Source organism: Rattus norvegicus, chromosome 2, assembly GCF_021556685.1.
Source record: "Rattus norvegicus strain SHRSP/BbbUtx chromosome 2, alternate assembly SHRSP_T2T, whole genome shotgun sequence".
NCBI classification, from domain to species: Eukaryota; Metazoa; Chordata; class Mammalia; order Rodentia; family Muridae; genus Rattus; species Rattus norvegicus.
In genome coordinates this window covers 194,086,730-194,113,591 of record NC_141535.1, presented here as the reverse complement: position 1 = coordinate 194,113,591, position 26,862 = coordinate 194,086,730, and the positions used below count along the sequence as shown (strand labels likewise).

The 26,862-nt window shown below is 44.2% G+C and overlaps 2 protein-coding genes across 3 annotated transcripts in view; one reads left to right on the top strand and one right to left on the bottom strand.

Annotated features, from left to right (window-relative positions):
- Nucleotides 1–2,324: 2,324 nt before the first annotated feature.
- On the bottom strand, nucleotides 2,325–22,945 carry LOC147996474 (uncharacterized). The gene is made up of 5 exons (XM_087641436.1): nucleotides 22,840–22,945; nucleotides 17,499–17,588; nucleotides 13,188–13,325; nucleotides 10,835–11,053; nucleotides 2,325–2,665 (listed from the first exon to the last, which is right to left on the bottom strand). The coding sequence occupies exons 1-5, from the start codon at nucleotides 22,943–22,945 to the stop codon at nucleotides 2,472–2,474; spliced, it is 747 nt and encodes a 248-aa protein (XP_087497562.1). The 3' UTR covers nucleotides 2,325–2,471.
- Nucleotides 22,946–23,243: 298 nt separating this feature from the next.
- Lrig2 (leucine-rich repeats and immunoglobulin-like domains 2) overlaps nucleotides 23,244–26,862 on the top strand; it is a 63,680-nt gene continuing 60,061 nt past the window's right edge. The window contains exon 1 of one of the 2 annotated variants that reach the window (XM_087624592.1): nucleotides 23,244–23,700. In XM_087624592.1, coding sequence (XP_087480718.1) covers nucleotides 23,465–23,700 — 236 coding nt within the window. In that variant the 5' untranslated portion in view covers nucleotides 23,244–23,464. 2 annotated transcript variants of the gene reach the window in all.

Genomic DNA, 26,862 nt, shown 5'->3' with positions numbered 1-26,862 from the left:
ATCACCATCACCATCACCAGCACCATCACCATCACATCACCATCACCATCACCATCACCATCACCACCAATGAGTATGTTGGCTAGCTTTATATCAACCTAATACAACAGTCATCTGAAAGGAGGGAACCTCATTGAGAAATTGCCTCCACAACATTGGTTGTAGGGCATTTTCTCAATTGGTGATTGATGGAGGAGGGTTCTGCTTATTTTGAGTGGTTTGATCCCTGGGCTGGTGATCCTGGGTTCTATAAGAAAGCAAGCACATACCTTTAATCCCAGCACTTGGGAGGCAGGGGTAGGTGGATGTCAGGGTTCAAGGATAGGCAGGTCTACATAGTAAGTTCCAGGACAGCCAGGGGTACACAGAGGAACCCTGTCTCACCCCCCAATGAATGAATGAAAGGAAGGAAGGAAGGAAGGAAGGAAGGAAGGAAGGAAGGAAGGAAGGCAGGAACAAAGCAAGCAAGCAGGCTGAGCAAGCCAAAGGGAGCAAGCCAGTAAGCAGTACGCCTTCATGGCCTCTGCATCAGCTCCTGCCTTTAGGTGTTGTCCCTGTTGAGTTCCTGTCCTGATGTTCTTTAGTGATGAAGTATGATGTGGAAATGTAAGCTGAATAAACCCTTTCCTCACCAACTTGCTTTTGGTCATGGTGATTTATCACAGCAAAATAGTAACCCTAACTAGGACAATGAGACGAGCCCATGCAGCCCAGAGTGCTCTCAAAATCACTGTGTAGCCAAAACTGTCCTTCTGAGAGCTGAAACTACAGTTGTATGCCATCAAGACTGTTTATGTGTTGCTAGGTATCGAACATAGGCTTCATATATGCTGGGTAAGCACTCTGCTAGATAAATTACACCCCTGGCCCTTGAATAGGCTTTGACTTCCGTTTTGCCTCTCAGCAGTCCGGTTTGAAGGCCCATGACCTGCAGGCGTCTCACCCTGGTGAGATGCTGCTTTGAGAATTGACAATAGCTAGCCAATTTCATCTTTTTCTTTTTAAGACAGGCTCTCCACTATATAATCCTGACTGACTGACATGGGACTTGCTATGTAGACCAGGCTGCCCAGAACCCACAAAGATTCACTTGCCTTTGCCTTCCAAGTGTTTGGATTAAAGACATGTACTACCACTCCAGATCTTTTAAGCTTCACTTTTCACAGACATTGGTCATTAAGGTATCTAGTCTAAGCTATATACTAATGAAATATAATAGTAAGTAAGATGGCATATATCTCATCTGTTTGTTTTAAATTGGGTATTTTCTCTCTCTCTTTTTAAAATTGGGTATCTCCTATTTAAATTTCAAATGTTATTCCCTTTCCCGGTTTCCTGTCCATAGCGCCCTAACTCCTCCCCCTCCCCTTGTATAAGGGTGTTCCCCTCCCCATCCAAGCCCCCTTACTCCCCTTCAATCCCCTACACTGGGGGTCCAGCTTTGGCAGGACCAAGGGCTTCTCCTTCCACTGGTGCCCCAACAAGGCTATTCACTGCTACATATGAAGTTGGAGCCCAGGGTCAGTCCATGTATAGTCTTTGGGTAGTGGTTTAGTCCCTGGAAGCTCTGGTTGCTTGGCATTGTTTTTCTTATGGGGTTGCAGGCCCCTTCAGCTCTTTCAATCCTTTCTCTAATTCCTCCAATGGGGGTCCATTCTCAGTTCAGTGGTTTGCTGCTAGCATTCGCCTCTGTATTTGACATGCTCTGGCTGTGTCTTTCAGGAGACAGCTATATCAGGCTCCTGTCAGCCTGCACTTCTTAGCTTCATCCATCTTATCTAGTTTTGGTGACTGTATATGGATCACATGTGGGGCAGGCTCTGAATGGCTGTTCCTTCAGTCTCTGCTCTAAACTTTGCCTCCCTATCCCCTCCTATGGATATTTTTCTTCCCTCTTTTAAAAAGGACTGAAGCATCCGCATTTTGGTTATCCTTCTTGAGTTTCGTGTGGTCCGTGGATTGTGTATTGGGTAATTCGAGCTTTTGGGCTAATATCCACTTCTCAGTGAGTACATACCATGTGTGTTTTTCTGTGATTGGGTTACCTCACTCAGGATGATATTTTCTAGTTCCATCCATTTGCCTATGAATTTCATGAAGTCATTGTTTTTAATAGCTGAGTAGTACTCCATTGTGTAGGTGTACCACATTGTCTGTATCCATTCCTCTGTTGAAGGGCATCTGTGTTCTTTCCAGCTTCTGGCTATTATAAATAAGGCTGCTATGAACATAGTGAAGCATGTGTCTTTGTTGTATGTTGGAGTATCTTTTGGGTATATGCCCAGTAGTGGTATAGCTGGGTTCTCAGATAGTGCAATGTAAACTGGGTATTTTAAATGTTTATTTATTAGTCATAAAAATTGAAGTTTTGATCTAAAGCATGATCAGTTACTGCTGCTTCTTTCTTCTAATAGAGGTGACATCACACAAATTGGTGAGGAAATAATCTTGGTTCCTGCTGCATTCAAATGTTATTGGGGGGTGGGAGAATGTTGCAAGTGGGGCTGGAAAGATGGTTCAGTAATTAAGAGCACTGGCTGCTCTTCCAGAGGATTCAGGTTCAATTCCCAGCACCCATGTGGCAGCTCACAGATGTCTGTGATTCCAGTTCCAGGGGATCTGACACCCTCACACAGATATGCATGCAGACAAAACACCAATGCACCTAAAATAAAAATAAATAAATTATTTAAAAAGGAAGGTGTTATTGGGGAAGAAGAAAAGGAAAGGGAAGAAAACAGGCTAGAGGTTCCAAGGAGCTGTGTGGAGGGACAATGCTGGCCACTAGCAGTGGACAGTCACAGGATGGCTCTGCAGGGAAGCCTGATTCTGATTTGAGTTAGTTGTCTGCATACAGAGGCAGAGGAGAACACAAAGGTGCAAGCACCAGAGAACTGGCTAAACCAGGAGAAGGTGGGAAAGAAAAGGAGGACAGGTCCTTTCTAGGTGGTGACCTTGTGTTTCCATAATGTAAATCCTTTCTGTTTCCCTGGGTCTGCTGTATATACTAATGCCTTTGGTTAACACTTAGTAAAACAAACACTTCCTCTTTCCCTCTTCTTTCCCTTTTCTTTCTCCTCTTCCTCCTCTTTCTCTTCTTCCCCTTCCCCCTTCCTCCTGGTTTTCTGAGACAAGGTTTCTTTGTGTAGTCCTGGCTGTCTTGGAACTCCCTCTGAGGACCAGGCTGACCTTGAACTCACAGAGATTCACCTGCCTCTGCCTTCTGAGTTCTGGGATTAAAGGTAAGCACCACCACCACCCAACCAAACACTTCTATACTTGTTGAGCATTACACAGTATTTCTAAGTCATTTACATGTATACACTTTATTTATTGCTTGTTTTTGTGAGATAGGATCTCAAGTGACTCAGACTGGCCTCTAACTCATTAAATAGCCAAGGCTACCCTTGAACTCCTGATCCTGGAGTGCTGGAATTGCATACAGGTCTGTGCCACTGTGACAGGTTCTCTTATTTGTGTGTGTATGTATATATGTGTGCATGTTTGTATTGGTGCACATGCGCGCTAACACACTGGAGGCCAAAGTGGACCTCAAGTGCTTCCTGGATGCTCTCCATCTTTGTTGGTTTTGTTTTTCTTTTATACGTATTTATGCACTTTTTTTCTTATGTGTATGAGTGTTTTTACCTGTATGTATGTATGCATGTACACCCTGTGTGTGCCTGGTGCCTGCGAAGGTCAGAAGAAGGTATCAGATCCCCTGGAACTGGAGATAAGGAAGGCTGTGAGCCACCAGGTGGATTCTGGGAATTGAACTTGGGACCTCTGCAAGAGCAACAAGTGCTTTTAACCACTGAGCCATCTCTCCAGCCCCCAATCTTTGTTTTGTTGAGAGAGACCCTTTCACTGGCTTGAGACTTGCTACAGGCTACTCTGGCTGAATAGGGACTACCAGGGACCTGCCTGTGTTTGTCCCCCAAACACTGGAATGGCAGCTGAGTGGCATCATGTCTGACTTTCTTTTACATGGGTTCTAAGCATGAGCTCAGGTCATCATGCTTACAAAGTGGATAGTTTGCCGATTGAGATATCTCTCTGGTTGATTTTTAATTTATTTTCTGTGGAGGTGAAGATCTAACTCGGGGTTTATACTTGTGAAGTAATGCTATGCACTGTGCTGAATTGCTGCCACTCTAATATGTACAGATCCACATGCGTATGTATATGTACATTAAAAAATGTTTAAACTTTTCATTTCATGTGCTTTGGTGTTTTGCCTGTATGAGGGCATCAGATCCTCTGGAAGTGGAGTTACAGTTTCAAGCTGCCATAGGGATGCTGAAAGTACACACACACACCATACACACACACACACACACACACACACACACACACACACGCCACTTATACAGACATAATACTAAATAAGTAAAATCAAAAATAGGGACGGTGAGAGAGTTTCTTGGGTAAAAGTTCCTGTTGGGGGGCTGGAGAGATGGCTCAGAGGTTAAGAGCACTAACTGCTCTTCCAGAGGTCCTGAGTTCAATTCCCAGCAACCACATGGTGACTCATAATCATCTATAATGAGATCTATGCCCTCTTCTGGTGTGTCTGAAGACAGCAACAGTGTAGACATGTGCATAAATAAATAATTCTAAAAGAAAAAAATTTCCTTAAAAAAAAAGTTCCTGTTGGAAGCCTCATCACCAGAATCCAATCCTCAGGCCCCACGGGGTCCAAGGACAGAACTAACTTCTACAAACCGTCCTCTGACCTAATGCATAGGCAGGGTCACAGCATGTGAGTTCCTCTACACACACACACACACACACACACACACACACACACACACACACACACACTAAAAAGGAAATAGGGGCTGTGGTGATGCTCAGTAGCTGTACTGACTGGTTTTGTGTTAACTTGACAGGAGCTAGAGTCATCAGAGGGGAAGGAGTCTCAGCTGAGGAAATGCCTCCATGAGATCCAGGTGTAAGGCATTTTCTCAATTATCGACCAACTGGGGAGGACCCAGGCCATTATGGGTAGTGCCATCCCAGGGTTCTATAAGAAAGCAAGCACAGAAAGCCAGGGAAAGCAAGCCAGTAAAGCAGTACCCCTCCATGGCCTCTGTCTGCTTCAGCTCGTGACTCCAGATTCCTATCCTGCTTGAGTTCCTGCCCTGATTTCCTTTGGTGACGAACAGCGCTGTGGAAATGTAAGCTTAGGAACTGGTGAGATGGCTCAGTGGTTAAGAACACTGGCTGACACTAAGGCAGTCATTACAAGCACTGGCTGTTCTTCAGTCTAAGCATGGGGTGAAGCTATCTCAAAATAAAAGGCATGTAGCTCAATGGTAGTGTGTGCGTGAGGTCCTGAGTGGTATCAATAGAACCACCAAAGAAGGAAAAAAGCAGTCCAACAGGCCTTTCCCTCTGTGGGCTGTATCTGGACCACCATACATGTTGAGTGTGCCATGTGTTAGGGAGATCTTTGTAAGATTGGGGCCAATCTAGGACCATAACACTGGGCAGGAGACTTTGTCATGCATTTTCTGACTTTGCTCTTGCAACATTTTTAATGGTGCCTTTCTTGCTTAACAAAGGAAGGACATAGGGCGTAGTAAGATTAAGTCTTTCCTCCGTATCACTCAGCTCTATCAGAATTTATGCACAACTTGGAATGACTTTCCCGCACACATGCTGAGTCACTGTGTACATGGGCTTTTAGAATAAATGAGACTTGGCTAACGAGGTCATAAACTAAACTGCACCTAACAAAAATTGTTAAACACCTTAGGTCTGTTTAACTTAGAGAAACAGAAGAAGCCTTATGGCTATTTTAAAAATATTTATTAAAATTTCATGTGGAAAATGTAGGTCTCCAGGGTGTGATCAGGGCAAAATTGTTATTTGTTCCACATAAGAAAAGACTTTTGAGCATTAGAAATGTCTGAAATGGAACAGGAGCTGAGAAGATGGCTCAGTCATTAAAGGGCTCTTTTAAAAAGCTCCTAAAAACTTGGGTGTGTGGTGTATGTTAAAATCCCAATGGTGGGTACTGGAGTCAGATCCCTGGAGTTCCAGCCAGTTTAGCCAGATTATCAACCCCTGGCTCTCAATGAGAGAGTCTGCCTTCAAAAACTAGGAGGGTGATGGGCCGAAGAGGTGGCTCAGCGGTAAAGAATAGCTGCTTCCAGAGGACCAGGGTTCGGTACCAAGAGGCTCAAAAACAACTGAAAACTCTAGTTTCAGGGAATCTAATGACCTCTTCTGGTCGTTGTGAGTACTGCACACAAATAAACCATTCAGGGGCCCACACATGTACATGAAATAAATAAATAAATCCTAAAAAAACAAAATCAGCACGGTGGTTGTGGTGCATGCCTTTGATCTCAGCACTCAAGAGGCAGAGACAGACAGATCTCTGTGAGTCTGAGGCTAGCCTGGTCTACAGTTCCAGGACCGCCTCTCTCAAAGAAATGAAAGGACCAAACAAAGATAAAAATAACAAAAACCAAACCAAAACAAAAACCTCTAAGGTAGACAGTTCCTAAAAAGGGCATCTAAAGCTGACCTCTTGCCCTTCCACCAGAACACACACAGATACACACAGTAAAGTAAATACATAAATAAAGTGTAAAATGGGATGAATTGCTGAGAAAAAATGTTGGTGTGCTGGCGATGTCTAAGCCTGCACTCGAAGCTTTTCCTATAGGCAAATATTTGGATAACTTGATGCTTAAGGTTTCATAGAATGTCAGTTACGTACACACTAAGAAGTAAACCCCTCGTGTGTTGCCTCTACTGCTCTGCCCACATGGTCTCCTCAGGCTCACGGCTGCTGCTTTCACAGCTCTCTCACTGCAGCTGGCTTATCCATGGATACAGAGATTTGGACAAGAACCCCAAGCATAGTTTTCTTGTTAATAGACAAGGGCCTGGAAAACACTTAACCGTACATTAGCTATGATGAACAAATTGATAAATTGAGGCACATCAAGCCTAGGAAACAAAAATACTTATTAATTCACATAGCAGCATTCTGTGTGAAAGAAGCCAGGAACGCTCCCCCTCCCCCAAAGAAAAAGTTCAGGAAATGTGCTGTTTCATGTCTATAAAACCCCAAGACTATGCAAATGAGTCCCTATTAACAGAAAATAGACTGGTGCTTGACCATGGACAGCAGTGGAGGGAGAAGTGCTGGATGGATCTCAGAGGAACATGGGAAAGTTTGGGAGCGAGGGAGGGTAATGCATTTCTTACATGGTTAGGGTTACAGTGTCAGGATGCACACATCTATATGTCAAAACCCAGCAAATTATACACTGTAAGGATTAAATGAATAGTATGTTAATTAAACCTCAATGAAGCTGAAATTAAAGAAAAAGGAAATATAGTGATTACTTCTGAAGTCAGGAATGAAGACGGGGTGTCAGAATCCCCCCTTTTTGTGCTGCTCAACTATATATCTATGTCTATATACATATAGATATATGCTTTATTTTGAAATATTTGTTTTATTATTTTTTATGTATCATATTTACATCTGTGTATGTACATGTTGTGCACATGCATATGAGTGCCCAAGGAGCCCAGAAGAGAGGACTGGGCACTCTGTAGCTATACGTACTTGTTAGGCACCAGATGTGTGTGCTGGGACCTAAACTCAGGTCCTCTGCAAAAGCTTCAAGAACTCTGAACTGTTGTACCATCTCTCTAGTCCTTGTCTGTCTGTCTGTCTGTCTGTCTGTCTGTCTGTCTGTCTGTCTACCGCCTATTTATTTATGGACAGGGTCTTGCTATGTGGCCTACACTGACTGTTTTAGTTAGGGTTTCTATTGCGGTGAAGAGATACCATGACCACAGCAACTTTTACAGAGGAAAACATAATTGGGGCTGGCTTACAGTTCAGAGGTTCAGTTTGTTATTGTCATGGTAGGAAGTGTGGTGACTCTGAAGGAAGATATGGTGCTGGAAGAGGAGATGAGAGTTCTACATCTGGATCGGCAGGCATCAGGGAGAGACCAGGAGCCACTGTCCTGGCTTGAGCATCTGAGACCTTAAAGCCTACCCCCAGTGGAACACTTCCTTCAACGAGGCCACACCTACTCCATGAAGGCCACGCCTCCTAGTAGTGCCACTCCCAGTTACCCTATGAGGGCCATTAACTTTCAATCTTCCTGGCTCAGCCTTCCAGTGCTGATATTAATTGACCATGGGCTTAACATTTTTTTTTTTTTTTGGTTTTTTTTTTTCGGAGCTGGGGACCGAACCCAGGGCCTTGCGCTTCCTAGGCAAGCGCTCTACCACTGAGCTAAATCTAAATCCCCAACCCCAACATTTTTTAAATGACAAAATTAAAATATTAAAATAATCCATAAACCTATTCACAAAGGCGGGAAAAAATATCATGTGCTTTGAGCTTAATCATCTATGGATTTGGAGAAACTTTCCAAATGGGTTACTTGTGGAACAGAAAAGGCTGTTGTAGAGTGGAATGTTCAGTGCTGCCCTAATTATCGAGAGCTGCAAAGACCGAGCTGCAAACTTCAAATGTTCCCTTATTTTCCTCTTTCTTTTGGGTCAAAGTCTTTGGGATCCAGTAATAATACCAGAATAGCCTCTGTCTTCCTGGGATTAAAGTAGACATCATTACATTAAGAAATCTGAAAAAAAAAAGGGGTTGGGGATTTGGCTTAGTGGTAGAGTGCTTGCCTAGCAAGCACAAGGCCCTGGGTTCGGTCCCCAGCTCTGAAAAAAAAAAATCTGAAAAAAAAATCTGGTCACAGGGCTTGATCAATGGCTCAGAAGTTAAGAGCACTGGCTGTTTTGCAGAGGTTTGATTCCCATCACCTATATGGCACTTGCAACCATCTTTAATTGCAGTTACCAGGGAAGCTGTTGCCCTCTTCTGGTCTCTGTAGGTACCAAGCACATACCAGGCATGCACAAATATGCATGCTGGCAAAACACCCATACATAAATACGTAAAATATGGTTACTGTTCACTTAGCTCTTTACATAGATACTTGAGATTCACACCTGGGCCTCTTGTTTGCAAGGTTAGTGCTCTTACTCATGGAGAAATCTCCTCTGAATTTTATTTATTATTTAATTTACTTAGTTATCATATATATGTATAATATATATGTGGATATATGGATACACACTCATCTATATGTATATATGTATCTATAGTCTATATATGCAAATATATGTATATATCCAAGATATACACACATATATACACATATGTGGATATATGTATGTATATATATGTGTATATGTATATGTTTATATACACACATATATATTGTGTGTTTGTGTGTGTGTGTGTGTGTGTGTGTGTGTGTGTTTACGAGTTTTGAAAGTCTGCTCTCTCTACAATATGAGCCCCAGGAATGGAACTCAAGTCCTCCTAGGTTTGGTGATAGGCTTCCTACCCACTGAGCCATCTTACCAAATTTGATTTGTATTTTATAGATAAAGGAATCTTTCAAGCATAAAAACGTTATCCATTTTGCCTTAGGTTACTGTACTGGCTGGTTTTGTGTTAACTTGACACAAGCTAGAGTCAGCAGAGAGGAAGGAGCCTCAGTTGAGGAAATGCATCTATGAGATCCAGCTGTAAGGCATATTTTTCAAAAGTGATCGGTGGGGGAGTGAGTGCATTGTTGGTGGTGCCGTCTTTGGGCCTGTAGTCCTGGAAGAAAGCAGGCTGAGCAAGCCAGGGCAAGCAAGCCAGTAAGAAGTGCCTTTCCTTGAGCTCTGCATCAGCTCCTGTCTCTGGATCTTGCCTGCTTGAGTTCTGGTCCTGACTCCCTTCAATGAAGAAGAGTGCTGTGGAAGGCATAAACCAAATAAATCCTTTCTTCCACAACTGACTTTTTGGTTATGGAGTTTTATCACAGCAGTAGAAACCCCAAGACAGTTACTGACTTAGTAAGTGGTAAAGCAAGGATATCTTTTCTTGGGGCTTTTTTCTTTCTCTTTTTTCAACGTTGAGGATGAAACCCAAGTCCTTGCATATGCTAGGCAAACATTCAGTTGCTAAGCTATACTCTTCTTCTGGAACCCAGATGTTAAAGTGTGTTCTTCCTGAAACAGTTTCCTCGAACCATCATGAAGCAGTCTCCCGTGTTCTGGAATGAAAAGAGAGGCCCCGCTCTGCAGGTCTCGTCACGTGGGAGGCACACTGGTAGAATGGGCACTTTGGGAAAATGCTTAGTTATATGAGAGAGAGAGGAGAGAGAGAGAGAGAGAGACAGAGAGAGAGAGAGAGAGAGAGAGAGAGAGAGAGAGAGAGAGAGAGAGAGAGGAGAGTCTGAATCTACATGTATCCTACTCCAAACTTCCTTACTGTAACTCCTGTTTAACATCTTTCCAGCACCGTGATTATAAGTGATTTCATTTGTAATTTAACCTTGCCCAACCATGCTTAGTCACTGACATGCCTCTGTATTTGTCGGGACCTGCCAAGTCACATGTAGGTAGGGTTTTACTTTTGAACCACCTCCTAGTGTGTCACGTACTGTCTCCGCATTTTATATATGCACGGTGTGGCACTACTCCTATTATACTTGGAACATCATCTCCTTGTATAAAATGGGAGTGGTCTAAATCCGCGTTAACAGATTGTAAACTGTGCACTTAGAGTTTATACTGGTGCACATGTACTTCTGTTTTATACACCCATAAAAGTCGTACATGCTCTGGAGGGGAGAGGACGCTGAATTTGAGTGTGACTTTTTTTTTTTTTTAAAAGGAACTGAGTATTGAATGTAAGGCCTTCTGCAGGCTAGGCAGGCGCTTCACTGCCAGGGGACATCTCTAGTCCTGAACTGATCCTTCGACCACACCGTGAACTCACCCGGGTTTGTTCCGTCTTTCATCCGTCTGTGAATGAAGAGACAGCGGTTGCTTTCTAACTGCAGGGCTATCTGAGGATCAGAGGAGTTCCCACATCTTTCTTTGCCAGCTAATGAGCTGCCGTACGTGTGGATGATGCAGTGCTGAGTCTCTGTGTCCCTGTTGATGAGCCCTGAACTCCTCTCCCCTGCTTCTTGTCTGTTCACACGCTTCTGGAACTCTGTGTGAAAGAACATGTGACAGAGATGGGGATGAATAAGACTCAGGGGAAAGCCAAAGGGCAGAAGGAACAGACAGTAGCTGTACTTTCTTATAAACTACTCAAGGTACTGTTGTCGAGGATTTAGGAAAATAGATGTGTGTGTGTGTGTGTGTGTGTGTGTGTGTGTGTGTGTGTGTATGTGTGTGTGTGCATTCATGAGGATGAGATCCAGAGCTTCACACAAGTTAGGGAAGTGTACTATCATGAACTGTAGCCCTGACTGCAATGACAATTTATATACTTCGTGAATGTATAAAAAAAAAAAAAAAGAAAATTGAACTGTCAATTATAAAGTTGGAGATCAACACATTCACTTTGTATTAAACAATAAAAACATCCTCATCTAAACTCATATTTGCACAGAAAAAAAGATACCAATGATAATGAATGGTTATCAGAGACTATTCCGGGCAAGTCTCTGGGATGGATGGCTTCTTTTTTCTTTCTCCTCTTCTTCCTCACCCCTCCTCCTCCTCATTGTCTTCTTCTTAGGTAACTCAGGTTAACCCTGACTCACTATGTAGTGGAACTTGACCTTGAACATTATTGTTATTATTATTATTATTATTATTATTATTATTATTATTATTATTAATTCTCTCATATATCTGCACTGCAGTTCCCCTCCCTCCTCTTCTCCCAGCCATTGTCTCTTATTCTCTCCTCACCCCAGGATCTACCCCTTTTCCATTTCCCTTCTGGAAAGAGTAGGTCTCTCAGGGATAGCAACCAAATGTAGCATAACAAGTTACAACAAGACTAGGCACATACCCTCACATCATGGCCAGACAAGGCAACCCAGTAGGAGGAAAATGGTCCCAAGAGCAGACAATAGAGTCAGGGAGACCCACTTTCATTGGTAGGAGTCCCACAAGAACACCAAGGTATACAATCATTACATGTGTGCAGAGAACCTAGCTCAAGGGTCCATGATTGTCTCTGTGAACCTCTATGAGCCCTGCTTAGTTGTTTCTTGTGGTGCCCTTGACACCTGTGGCTCCTACAACCCTTCCTCCCCTTCTTTTGGGATTCCCCACCCTCTGTTTAGCTGTGGGTCTCTGCATCCGTTCTGATCAGTTGCAGGATGAAGCCACTCTGGTTACAATAATGGACCTTAAACTTTTTTGATTCTCCTGTCCGCTCCTCATCTCCTGAGCTCTATCTAGGCTTTGTTGGTTGGTTGGTTTTTTCCACACTGGATTTTCCTGTGTAGTTCAGGCTGTCCTGGAACTTGTTCTGTAGACCAGGCTGGCTTCAAACACGCAGAAGTCCATTTGCCTCTGCTTCCCAAACGCTGGAACTAAGGGCATGCACCACCACTGCCTGTTTTAGGATTAAGCGTTTGCCACCACACCTACCCTGTGTGTGCAGTTCTGGAGCTTGAACCCAGAGTTCCTAACCGGATTTTTTTTTCTTTTTTCTTTTTTTTCGGAGCTGGGGACCGAACCCAGGGTCTTGCGCTTGCTAGGCAAGTGCTCTACCACTGAGCTAAATCCCCAACCCGAACCCAGGGTTCCTGCTAGACAAACGCTCTAAGAACCAAGCCTCTACTCCATCCCTGATGGCTTCACTTTTCACCTCACCTTTCCCTGAATGGTTTAAAAGTGCCTGCAATAATTTATTATTATTACTTTCAAAAGTGAAATATGGAGGGCTGGAGAGTTCGCTCTGTGGTTAAGAGCACTTGCTGCTGTCATAGAGAAGCCAGGCTCATTTCCCAGCACCCACATGGGAGCTCACGGGCGCTCTTTTTTTTTTTTTTTTTTTTTTGGTTCTTTTTTCCGGAGCTGGGGACCGAACCCAGGGCCTTGCGCTTCCTAGGTAAGCGCTCTACCACTGAGCTAAGCTCTTGACTCCCTGTAATTCCAGGTCCAGGAGAACCCACCACCTCTTTTGTCCTTGGCAGGCACTGCATAGTTACAAAGGTGCACAGAGAGAGAGAGAGAGAGAGAGAGAGAGAGAGAGAGAGAGAGAGAGAGAGAGAGGAGAGAGAAGAGAGAGAAGCAAACAAACACTTTTTTTTTTAAGTGAAATATGCCTGGGTCAGAGAATAGCTAGGTAGGCGCGCGAGCCATGCTCCTGTGTCCTTAACCTTTGGCTCTTCTCCGCAAGGCTGTTCCCAGTCCCAGGAGGATGCTGACTGTCTGCCCTACTTTCCACGTGCTGTTCTGCAGTCCACACCAGCTGCCTAAGCAGCAGGTTCCCAGTGGCTGGTCAGCTGGAACTGCTTCTAGAAACAAACAGGAAGGACTCATAAATACCCCACTGGCCTCACTGACAGGAAAAAAAAATTAAACCTCAAATGTTGGAGGAAATGTCATGCTATCAATACCCCCAGCCTCTTCCTGGATCTGGCAGTAAGCTGGACTTGGGGTGCTCCGAAGGACCCTCTTCTGTGTGCGTAACAGGCTGCTTCCCTGGCAACCTGCCTCTTTCTTGGTTTGGTTCCAGCTATGTCAGCTACATTCTGATGATCTTGATCCCCCTGAGTTACACTGGAGCTCTCTATGGGCAAATAGGAAGCCTGGGAGAAGCCTGTAGGAGCTCAGAACCAAGGTGGATTGCCAAAGAAAGGCAATGGAATAAGGCAAGAACTACAATGGACAGGTAGTCTCTGCTCAGACGCTCACTAACAGTGTGACTTTAGGTAAATGACGTCACCTGCTTGCAAGTTTCTTCCTCTATAGGAGGGGAGGCAGGTGATAAACATCTGTGCCTCATAGGCTTGGAGGTGTCCCATATAAAGGCTTAGTGCTACCACCCTTTAATCCCACCACTTAGGAGGCAGAGACAGGTAGATCTCTGAGTGCTAGGCCAGCCTGGTCTACAGAGCAAGTTCTAGGACAGTCAGGGCTACATAGAGAAACCCTGTCTTGAATACTGTCTGTAAAGACCCATGCCTAAACACACAAGGGTTAGTTCTTTCACCTGGAGACACACTCAGCAAATGCTCTCGTTTGTGTGTTGGTCCTTATTTTCTGTCAGTTCATTTGGGCTCCTAGGGATCAGGCAAGCAGTTATGTCCCTGCGATCCCAGCACTTGGGAGACAGAGGAAAGAAGGTCAGCTACTTAGCCAGTTTGAAGCCAGCCTGGGCTACAATATGAGACCCTTTATCAAAACATATCAAAACAGAACAAACCCTAAAACAATAGCCACAACAACATGTCTAGGCCCCAGAGCAGGCTGTGCCACTCAGGTCTCCGATGGTACTAACCTGTAACTTTGGGCAGCCCTCCTTGGTTCTTGATTTTCTCATTATCAAAATGAATATCAGGATTCCCATCTCATATGAGTCTTGCAAAGGTGAGCTAATATAAATGCATATAAAACAGTATAGAGCCTGGAATCTTGGCAGTTATGGAGTGGGGCTGATTTGTGACTACAATAGAGGCTTCCTGTAAAGGGCACTGAGTTTCAGTCAGGCATGGTGGCCTGTAGTCTCAGCACTTGGAGGTAAAGAACTAGGAATTCTCATACACATTTCAAAGCCAGCCTGGGCTACCTACAACTTTGTCTTTTTAAAAAGGGCAGAGAGATAGATAACTCATGGGTCAAGCATTTGCTGTCCAGTCTTGACAACCTGAGTTCAACTCCCAGAACCTAAACCTAAAGGTGGAAGAAAACTGACTTCGTATAATTGTCCTTTGACCCCCAAAAGACACCACACCATCTCCATCATACATGACTATAAATACAATTTAAAAGTAAAAAAGAAATGGGCTTGTTTTCTTCTTCTTCTTCTCCCTCCTCTTCTTCCCCCTCCTCCTCCCCCTCTTCCTCCTCTTTCTCTTCCTCCTCCTCCATCAGGGTTTCTCTGTGTAGTCCTGGCTGCCCTGGAACTTGCTCTGTAGACCAGGCTGCCCTTGAACTCAGAGATCTGCCTGACTCCCACACCCCCAGTGCTGGGATTAAAGGCATGAATCACCTCTTGGCTCTTAAGCCATTTTCTCAACCCTCCCTGCACCCTTCTCCAAATACTGAGGGACCGAGCCACTGCTTCCAGCCTGAAATCTTCATTTTTCTGTGCTACCGTCTTCCTAACTTCATAGCCTCCTTCTCAGCCTGCCAGCTTCTTCTTCTCTCCCCGCCCAGATCTCTCATTAGTCCAATTAATAAATCATTGCTGTCACAGCAGACCCAGGATCGGGGTCCCTTGGGAACAGGCATTATGCTGGGGAAGTGAAATGGTTGGGGGAGTCACGAGACATTCTCATTTCCATAAGGAGTGGACCTGGGGAAGCAGGGTTGGCATATGTGAACCTTCCAGGGCCCAGGTCTCTGGGGACACCATCAGGATAATCATGGAGGACTTCATTATACAGTGAATGTCAATTTGGCAGAGCACTGGGGCCTAAACAGGGACAGGAAGGCTCTGGCCTGGAGCTAATAACCAACCTCAGGCTTTTGGCTTTTTTCCATGCTCTGGCCTTTGGCTTCACATTCAGGCAGTCACGCACACAAGTTCCCTCGGTGTTCTGTCTGCTAAAGGCTTGTGGGTTTGTGTCCAGCCTGGAAGGCTGGTGGATGGGATGAAGCTGGGAGGGTCCAGGAAAGCATGAGTGCCCCTGCTGATTGCTGAGAACAACCAAACTCCGAGGTTCATAAGAGTCCCCTGACCATCACCACATCCTGAAAGTTTGGTTCTCTCCTAACTTTGGTAAGGTAAAGGAGCACGTCTGGGGCAGGAGAGATGATGGCTCAGCGGTTAAGAGCACCGACTGCTCTTCCAGAGGTCCTGAGTTCAATTCCCAGCAACCACATGGTGGCTCACAACCATCTGTAATGGGATCTGATGCCCTCTTCTGGTGTGTCTGAAGACAGCGACAGTGTACTCATACGTAAAATAAATCTAAAAAAAAAAAAAAAAAGGAGAAAGCTGAAAACACAAAAAATGGGGACTTACTTCAGATGCACTCAGAGGCTCAAGCAGCCCAGGGTCTGGCTGACATCCTGGGTGCAAGATGGAAATTAGCATCTTCAACCCTTTCCCTACACCCTCAAAGCATGGAACCAGAATTTATGGCAGGGATGAGGATGGACCAGAAATCAAAGGACGTGGATTGGTGCAAAGCCAGTGTGACCTGCTCTACTTTCTTTTTCCTCCGGTTACTCTATCACACTCTTTCCTGGGTTTGTGTTTGGGGAAATAGTTGGCATCACACTCCTTGTGCTGACACCTGGTTACTACCTGATATGCTGTCAACACTCTTATTCACCACCTAGAATTATGAGCTTCTGTGCTGGCTCCTGCTCAAGAAGGACAGAGGACGAATGCCAGTGTTTTCTTCTTTGTTCTCAGCCACAAATCACCGCAAACCACCTACAGTGTTTATAACAGACTTTCTGTAGATCTCAAAGGGTGATTCTCTCCCTCCCTCCCTCCCTCCCCCACCTCTCAGTTTTTTGAGACAGGTTTTCTGTGTAGCCCTGGCTGTCTTGGAACTTACTTTGTAAACCAGGCTGGCCTCAAACTCTGAGATCTGCCTGCCTCTGCCTCCTGAGAGCTGGAGTTAAAGGAGTGTACCACCACACCCTGCCTGCCCCATGGTCCCCCCCCCCACCCCGCCCCCGCTGCTTTTTTTCTCTTTTACACAAGTTCTCTTAGTGTAGCCCAGGCTGGCCTAAATATTCCAGATCCTCCTGTCTTGGTCTCAATAGTGCAGGGATTGCAGGGATGTGAGACTCTGCCTTTTGCAAAGTCTGGTCCCATTTCAGCATTACCTAGGAACTTAGAAGCACACATTCTCAAGCCACAGTCTGGATGTATTAAATCAGAACAACGAGGTTGGCTATGGAACCAGAATTATTGCAGGGTGGTTTCTCTCTTTCTTTTCTTTTCTTTCTTTCTTTCTTTCTTTCTTTCTTTCTTTCTTTCTTTCTTTCTTTCTTTCTCAGTCTAAGCTCGCCATTTAAAAACCAAAACCAAAACCAAAAAAAAAAAGCAAGGTTTTGGGATAATTCTGATATTTGATGAAATCAAGAGTCTATCTGCTTTGTTTTGAAGGCTAACTTGGAAACACTGGTGGAACAGAGATACAGGAGACTAAATGAAACCTGACCTGGGAATAAAGCTCACCAAGTGCAGAGTTACCGACAGGGTTCTACTCTCCCTACCGAAGAGACCTGTACACAGATGCTGATCTCTTCCTCTACCAACATGGGGATTTGCTCTCGTCCCCAACCCCTGGGTCCCTGTCTCTCTCATCTCATGCAGTCTGTGCTAGCTTCGGATCTGATATGTGACCAAAGATGACCTTGAATGCCAGATCCTCCTGCTTCTGCCTCTGCGGTGCAGAGAATATTGGTAGGCACCACCATGCTTAGGGGATGGAACCCAGGGCTTCCCAAATCCTAGGCAAGCACTTCACCAGCTGAGCTCTGTCTCCAGTTCCCTCACACACCTCCAATCTGGTGCTTGTCAGCCGTCTCTGGTTGCAATGGTGTGCACTGCCTTCTCTGTGCATAGGCTGGACTTTGTTGCTTTGGCTGTGCTGTGCTTTTTGTTGGCAGTTTGTTTTCCCGGGTCACGATGGAGGGTTTGGGCAGCTGTCTTCCCTAATGCTACGGCCCTTTCCGTTTTCTTGTAGGTGGACACCGGGTGGTTGCTAAGTTTCACCTATGGGAAGTCATGTTTCAGTTAACACTCATGTGTACCGCCCTATCTGCCAATGTACAGGACTTTCTCTAGGATTTACATAAAGGAGTGGAACTTTCGTTGGTAGTTGAGATTTCAAGTTGGTATTTCACATCATTAGCTTCTCTAGATCTTTCGAAGGGACTTTCCAAAGTGATTGTGTGGTCGGGCTACATAGTAACACCCTATCTAAGCAAATAAACTTTAAATGCCCCCAAACCTATGGGGAAGAATAACTCAAACAGTAGAAAATTTAAGAGGAACCCTGAATGGTGTGGGGTCTGTGAGTTTCCCCAGAGTCTCTGGTGGAAAAGGACACTATTTTACTAGGCACTACTGGGAGACAGTGGAAAGCGTCTGAGGTGGGGTTAGGTGGGAGGTCTTCAGGTCCTTGGAGACCAGGCACTTCTTTTTTTTCTCTTTGCCTCCTGGCCATGAGATGAGCACTGAGCTTTACAGTGCCCTCCTGCTGTAGTGTGCCAAAGCCATGGGGCCATATAAACTTCTGAAGCTTCAATAACTGGAAGCCAACACGAACCATTTTTATAGCTTGACTATTGCAGATATGTGTTATCTAGATGAAAAGCCGAGTAACACTCTTGGAAGTGCTTCTGCCTGCTAACATCTGACTACATCAAAGTGAAGAACAGCTGGGTGTGGTTGCTCTTACCTGTAATCCCAGCACGCAGGAGTCTGAGGCAAGCGGATTGCCACGACTTTACAGCCAGCCTAGAACTCAGAGTGAGAGTCAGTGTCAGACGCAGAGATTGTCTGGGCTACAGTGTGAGACCAAGTTATTCATAGATAGGTAGACAGACAGATAGACAGCTAGGACCTCTTAAAGAGACCCTGTCTCAAACACACACACACACACACACACACACACACACACACACACACCCCAAACACATACCAAAAATAAAACAAATAAACAAATAAAGAACAGAACAAAACAACACAAGCCAAAACCAGAACTAAAACAAAAAGGCTGGGAAGGGCGCCCAGCTAAAGGATGCTTATTATTGAAGAATGAATGGGAGAGTGGCTCTCAGGGACAGGAAGTAGTCATTGTTCCACCTTCTCTACCTACACGCAAGGAAATTCTCATATGTGTGTGTGTGTGTGTGTGTGTGTGTGTGTGTGTGTGTGTGTAGTTCCAGTATGTACATACACACGCATGCATACATACCAGAGCCTCATGTATGCTAAACAACTGTTTTACTACTGAACTACACTCCGGCCCTTACGGTGTGTGATGTCTGATCTGTTGGTTGGTCATGTGACTTTTGGCAATACATTTCCTGTACTGCCTTTATACAGACTCTAATTCTGTACTCCTATTTGATTTTAATTCTGTACCCTTGTCTATTTGCTTACCCACATACTTCTTCCTTTCTTTCTTACTAGCTAAGACCTGTTATGAGTCTTATTTTCTAGAAGGATAAGTCCTTTGTTTTTTTTTTTTTTGTTTTTTTGTTTTTTTACTTTTATAGTATTGGTGATTGGACCTAAGACCTTGTACATTTTAGGCAAGGAGTAACTTCTTAGCACTGAGTTACATACTCAGCCCACTTTTATTTTTTATTTTGAGTCAGAAATAAAAGCCCAGGTAATGCCCAGGTTGGCTTTGAACTTATGGTTCTTTTGTCCCAGACTCCTGAGTGCTGGGATTACACCAGCTGGGACAGAGCCACTAGGCCTGAGTTCTGTTTCGTTTTTCAGTTTTTGATTGTCGTTTACTGAGACAAGTTCTCCTTATGTGTTAATTACTAAGGCTGGCCTGGAACTCACTGTCTAGCTGAGGCTGGCTTCCAGCCTGCAACGATTCTACTGCTGAGGCCTCCTGAGTTCAGGGATTATAAATGTGTACCACCAAGCCCAGGGGTTTGTTTTTGTTGTCTGCATGCTCTCCTGCAGCATGGGAATTGGACTCAACCTGGCTATGTATTAAAGGCTGACCTTGAATTTCTGCTTCCCCGCTGGGATTTTAGGTATGTGTTACTATGCTCACTTGTTTTGTTTTTATTTACTTATTATTATTATTTAAAAAAAACCCCAGGGTCTAATTATGTAGCTCTGGTTGGCCTGGAATTCAATATGAAAACACCAGAACCTACGTGGTGGAAAAAGAGAATCAATTCCTACAAGTTGTCCAAAGATTTTCACAAACAATAAATGTAATGAAAAACAAAAACAAGGGGCTGGAGCAATGGCTCAGCCATTAAGAGCACTGACTGCTCTTCCAGAGGTCCTGAGTTCAATTCCCAGCAACCACATGGTGGCTCATAACCATCTGTAATGGGGATCCGATGCCCTCTGTGTGTCTGAAGAGAGTGACAGTGTACTCACAAATATAAAATAAATACATCTTAAAAAGAAACAAAACAGCTGGACAGGGAAAAGTATATTGTGCTTTCAGACTGAAAGACTCATTTCTATAAAGATGTCAGGTTCTCTTGGGTTGATTTTTTTAGATTTAGTGCAATCCTAAGAAAATACCCAATCCGTATGGTACTGCAAGGTGAAAATAACATCCAAGATACATTTGGGGTGAAAAATGTAGAAGTACTCGCTGGGCCAGCTATCAAGATATATTTGAAGGCTACTATAATTTAAAAATATAGTACTTCCCTATGGAAAGTTCATTTGATTTTTGATACATAGCAGATGTTTAATAAGATTTCTGATTCATGACATAGCACTTCAGACTAGCAGTGAAAGCGCCATGCTTTCCCTGAATGAAGCTAAACTCACTGGATTATCACATGAGAGAAAAAAAAGAATTTGGATCCCCTTTCTCCCCCACCCCCCTCTTTCTTTCCAGTCAGGGTTTCTCTGTGTATCCCTGGTTGTCCTGGAACTCACTCCACAGACCAAGCTGGCCTAGAACTCAAGATCAGCTTGTCTTTGCCTCCCTAGTGCTGGGACCAAAGACATGGGATACCTGGATCTTATCTTAATCGCATGCAAAAGTCAATACAGGGGCCAGGGAGATTGTTCATGAGATAAAGGCATTGTTGTCCAAAGCTGATGACCTGCATTCAGTCCCTAGGACCCACAAAAAGAGGAAGGGAGAGACTTACTTGAAAAGTATGCTAGAATCATGGCATATACACACAGCACCACAGATCATACACACACACACACACACACACACACACACACACACACACACACACCACAGATCATATACACACATATACTAGTCAGTGGTTGGAGAGATGGCTTATCGGTTAAGAGCACTGGGTGCTCTTCCAGAGGATCCAGGTTCAATTCCCAGCACCCAGAGGGTTTACAAAGAACGGTTTGTGACTTTATTCCAGGAAATCCAACTCCCTCTTCTGGCTACTTTGGGCACTGCATGCACATGGTAAGTAGTCATATATGCAGACAAAACATCTACATACATAAAAATAAATACATTTTAGATTTTAAATCAATTCCAGACCAAAAATATATGCAAATATATAGAGGTTTTGGAAGAGAATTATCAGAGACTTTTTTTTCACTTTGGAGTAGAAATGGATGCTTTAAGATGTAAAAAAGTTATTAATCATAAAAGAATGAGAAATTTAGCTATATTAAAGTAAATTTGCCAGGCATGGTGGTGTACCCCTATAACCCAAGCACTTAGGTTGCTGAGGCTGAATGCTCTTGAGTTCAAGGACACCTTGGACTGCAGAGTAAGACCCCTATGCTATAAAAATGTAACTGGAGTTGGGCCAGGTAGAGATATGGCTAGGCAGTTAGAGCACTGGCTGCACCCGCAGAAACCCAGGTTTGATCTCTAGCACCCACAACCTTCTGTGACTGTAGTATCAGTGAATCCCTTGCCTTCTTCTGGCCTCCTCAGGCACTGAATGCATGTGGTACACAGGTAATAAATACATGCTAGCAAAACACTCACACACATTGATTAAAAAAAATAATCAGGGGCTGGAGAGATGGTTTAGTTTTTGTTCTTCTTCCAGAAAGTCCTCAGAGATCGGAAGAGGGCATCGGAATCCTCAGAGTTCGTTTCCTACTGTCCAGTGTGTGTGCTGGGAACTGAAACCTGGTCCTCTGCAAGAGCATTATGTGCTTATTTAACAGTTGAGCCATCCCTTCCGTCCCCAAAGTGTAAATTTTTGATTTAATCCAACATCTCTATCATTTTTCTGACTTCACATTTTTCTTCAATGATAATAAATTGTAGTTGCTGTTTATTTTCATGTTTCTCCCATGTTTACTGGGAGAAAGGAGAAGAGGCAGAAGGAGACAGTTTTCTAAAAGTCCTATGCAGTAGACAAGCACATGAGGACAATCAGAAAAGTAATTTTAACCCAAAGGCATGGCCTGGATGGAAATGGCGTGTGCGTCCGCACTCGTGCGTGCATGTGTAAGTGCCACATGGAGATCAGAGGATAGGGACTTGCAGGAGTTAGTTGTCTCATTCCACTAGGTGGGGTCTGTGGATCCAACTCAGGTTGATAAACTTGGTGGCAAGGCTATTAATGCTGAAGCATCCTACCCACCCTGTTTTTCTTTTCTCCTACTCTTCTTTGATACAAAATTTAACTATGCAGATGAGGTTGAACTGGGACTTGGGTTTTCCTGCCTCAAACTCCCAAGGAGAGCTGGAATTGCAGACATGCTGGTTTGTACCTGGCCTGCAAAGTCTTTGAAAAGTACAAACACATTACAGGTCAGTGAACCATTACTGATATTTTCAGTCTTTCTCACTTTGTAGGTAACCCACGGCGGGGAGAGCACAAGGTAGCTAGTTTCCGTAGTTCCCAGTAAGTCTTTACTTTAGGATAATTTCCTTCCAGCCTTCACTTTGTTGATTGCGCAAAAACCACGAACAGAAACCAGAAAACCCACATCCCCAAACTAACCCTTTATCTATTTGTCCCACTTGTTTTTCTGACGATGAAACAATATTTTCCCAAACTGAGGAAAGAATTTTCCTTAGAGACAATTATTGAACTCCAGGCTACAGTAGAAGCTGGAAGTGTACTGATGACGAAACAGCGCCTCTGCTAGTGGGAACTTGAAGTCCTTTCACAGTGACAGCGTGCCATGCTCCGGGAGTACAAGCTGCCACAATTTTTCAGGGCAGGCGGTACGTGCCGCAGAGGCCGCCCTGGTTGGGATCCGGAGGTTGATGTGGTCGTTAGGCTTGGATCCCGCACTTATCTGCGGCTGCAGCTTGGAATGCAGTCCTTCTGCCATTCCCTTCTACCGAAGCCCAAGGAATAGGTCCTTTTCCACCACTACAGCAGATCAACCGCAGTGAGGATTTGGCGCTCGGGGTTTTGCTTGGCCGTTCTATTTGAAGGACCTAGTGCGCCCACAAGCGGAGGAACAGCTGCAGAACTGCAGAAGCAGCTCGGAAAGGGGGAAAGGGCCACTTTAATGCTCGCCTCTTAGGAGGCGGGGTCATCTTAGGCTTCGCCCCTCTCAGAACCCAATTTCCGACGCAACCTCATCCTGGGGCTCCGATTGGCTGGCTTCTGAGCGTGAGGACGTTGCGTCGCGGGGCGGAGCGGACGAGCGGTGTCTGTCAGTGTTTCAGCTCTACGCCCCCGACCGCCGCCCCCTCCCTTGTGGTCACGTCGTTTCCTCCTCTCGCCTGCTCTAAGGGACAGGTGACGGCCAGGGCTCTGGGTGGCGGTCCAACCTCCGAGCATCTCTCCTCAGCCGACTCTCTGTGCTAGCTGCTGTCCTCGAGCGGGTCCCGGCCGGGGGAAGATGGCGGCCGCGCCCCGCGGCGTCTGGGAGCAGCGGCGCCTGGGCTGTAGGTTGGGACCCCTTGCACCGCTGCTCATGCTTGCGCAGGCGCTGCTGCTGCTGCCGGCTGCCGGAGCCGGCCTGTGCCCAGCGCCCTGCTCCTGCCGCCTTCCTTTGCTGGACTGCAGTCGCAGGAAGCTGCCGGCGCTCAGCTGGAGGGCACTGTCCGGCCCGCTGTCCCCTGACATCTCCAGCCTGTGAGTAGAGGGCCCGAGGGCGCGGTCGCCAGCGAATTCGGAAGGGAGCTGCTCTATTGAGATTGTGAACTTTGAATGTTAGGGTTTCCCAGTACTCGTGGGAAGATCGGGGTTAAGATCTGGAGACCTAGGGTATCTGTGACGTTCTGGGCTGGAGGTGTTTAATGTTGGACTCACGGGTCCTGAGCAGCACAGCTGAGACTCTGGATGGCTGTGGGTCGGGTCTAACCAAGTGCGAAGCCCTCTTTGGGCTGCATCATTTTTTTATTCCAGCTTGACTGGTCCTTGGGCACGTGATGCAAACACGATCTCTCCCAAAGATACAGGAGCTCTTTTTGTCCCCAGTTCTCCCATCGGCTTATTGTATGTTTCAGTTTTGATATTTGAGTTCCTGATAGAGTTGAAAACCTCAGCATGCATAAGGAAGATCATTGCTGATCCCTAATAATTTTGTAAGAACAGTATTCTTTAATAATCAGTTTAAAGAAGGCAAAGATTTTTTTCCTTCCAAATGAGGATGAAATTGTTTATACTATGTTGCTTTGAGTCAAAGAACCTTCATATCAGATCTCTTTGTTTATGTATGAGAGCCCAGTGCAGTGGTTGAGTGGATTCTGGAGTCTCTAGCACTGACTTTAAAGCCTGACAAACTCGTATTAGCTAGTGGCACTTGGAGAGCTCACTGGCTGGTCTGGTCTGAGTCAGTAGGTATTAAATACAACAGTAGGTATTAAATACTGCAATTATGAGACTTCTTAGCCACCAACATACAGTTATGTCTCTGCCACTAACTGGTCAACATGCTTATTAATTGACTTCTATAGTTACCTCTGAAAAAGAGTTATCACTAAAAATAGTTTTGTGATATAATTAAATACCAAGACTAGTTAGGGTCTCATTGGAAAATAGAATACAGATAGAACATCTGTATTGCAGAGGTTAAGTGTACATTTGCAGAACGTATTTATAGGTTAGCATAGATAGGAAAGAAGCTAACTTGTATATTCATTGAGAAATTAGCAACTGCTACAGTTAATATAGAATTGCAGTATAGTAATACAGCTTCTGTCATTTTATGGTGATTATATCTGTAGTTTATTCTAGTTTGACTCAGACTTTGGTATTATCATGTAGCATAGTCTGAATTAAATCTAGCACAGCATCTTCTCTACACAGTAGGTGCCTTTTTTGAAGAAATTGTTGAGACGGCTACTTGATTATGATAGACTGAATCTGACAGAGGTTTAAACACAGTATGACTTAATGTAACTAATTGAAATAAACATGGCCTGCATTTGAAGATCCTTCATTGAGACTTGCTGAGTGTGCTTGTTTAGTATGCATGAAGCTCTGGGTTTGAACATTAGTGCTGAAAAAGAATAATAAAATATCATTAGTAAGTATATAATAATTGAAGTAATGTTACCACAGATGCAAATTGCCAGAAGCTGACATTTAGCTGGTTTTATTTAATTTTTTTTATTTTTTATTTTTATTTTTTTATTTTTTCTATTTTTCGGAGCTGGGGACTGAACCCAGGGCCTTGCGTTTGCTAGGCAAGTGCTCTATCACTGAGCTAAATCCCCAACCCATTTTTATTTTTTTAAAAGATTTATTTATTATACATAAATACACTGTAGCTGTCTTCAGACACACCAGAAGGGGCATTGGATCTTATTACAGATGGTTGTGAGCCACCATGTGGTTGCTGGGATTTGAACTCAGGACCTCTGGAAGAGCAGTCAGTGCTCTTAACCACTGAGCCATCTCTCCAGCCCTAGCTGGTTTGGATTGGTTTGGTTTGGTTCATTTTATTTTATTTTATGTCTTTTCCCTTTTGGGTTTTGAGAGGAGGTAAATGTCAGGTAGCTCAGGATGACCTCCAACTGTCTATCCTCCTGCCTCAGCTTACTGACTGCTGCTGCCCACAATTCCCAGCTTGCATTCAGAAAATTAAAGTTAAAATGAAATTGACATTTTTAGTTGAAGTGAAATGCCTTGGAGAACAATTCTCTAATAGTCAATTATTTTGAACATAGCTTCACTAAAAATTTCAAACCACAGGTGGAATGCAGCCGTGTTCTTTGTCAGAGTGTAATGTGAATGGCCTCTAGTCTATAGAGTCCTTGCTCTCTGAAACCTAACGAACATAGTGTCTACTGCTTATACTTTATCAACATCTTGGCATCATTGTATGGTCCTCTTACATTGCAGGGCTTTTCTAACCCATAGCTCAAAATTCTCCTACTTTCCTCTTGCAAACCAGTTTGAAGATCACAGAACAATATGATCAGCATATTGCAGCAGCTGCCTCACTTTAGTGTGGAATTTATATATTAGTTTTCTTTTTTCTTTTCTTTTTTTTTTTTTTTTTTCTAGATAGGGTTTCTTTATATAGTTCTGGCTATCCTGGAACTCATTCTGTAGACCAGACTGGCCTCTACTCAGAGTTCAGCCTGCCTCTGCCTGCTGAGTGCTGGGATCAAAGGCATGAGTTACCACTGTTAACTTTTCTTGTTGCTATGACCAATTATCTTACGTACATCAACTCAAGGGAGTCTTGGCTTATGTTCTGAGAGATGCAGTCTGTTATAGAAGGAGCATGCAGTGGCTTGCTCACAGCTAAATGGAAGAGGAAACAGGTTTTTGGTTGTTGTTTGAGACTAGGCCTTTCTAAGTAGTCCATGCTGTCCTTAAACTCCTGTTTTTCCTCTATTTGTCTCCTGAGTGCTGGGATCATTCTGTGAACCACATTGGACTCTAGTGTGTCTATAATTTTTGATTTGTGTCATAATGTTGATGCTTAAAAATTTTAGACTTTGAAGGATTTTGGATTTTCTGGTTGGGAATATTCAACCTATATTTTTAAATCCTGCCTAGTTATTCTAATATCCAGTGTTAATGGAGAACCACTTAACCAAAATAGCTGTAGAGTGCTAGGGCCTTGTGCCTGCTAGACAAGCCCTCTAAGCTCTGTCCCCAGCCCAAATTGTCATTGCTTCTCAAATGCCAATTTAGGAGATCTATATTTTGTTTAATTCTTCAAAATTCCATTGTGCTTTGGAAGACCCACAGATTGATTTTTATTAAAAAATACTTCGTAGGGAGGTGGAGAGAAGGCTCAGCAGTCAAGAGCACTGGCTGCTCTTATAGAGAGTAGGG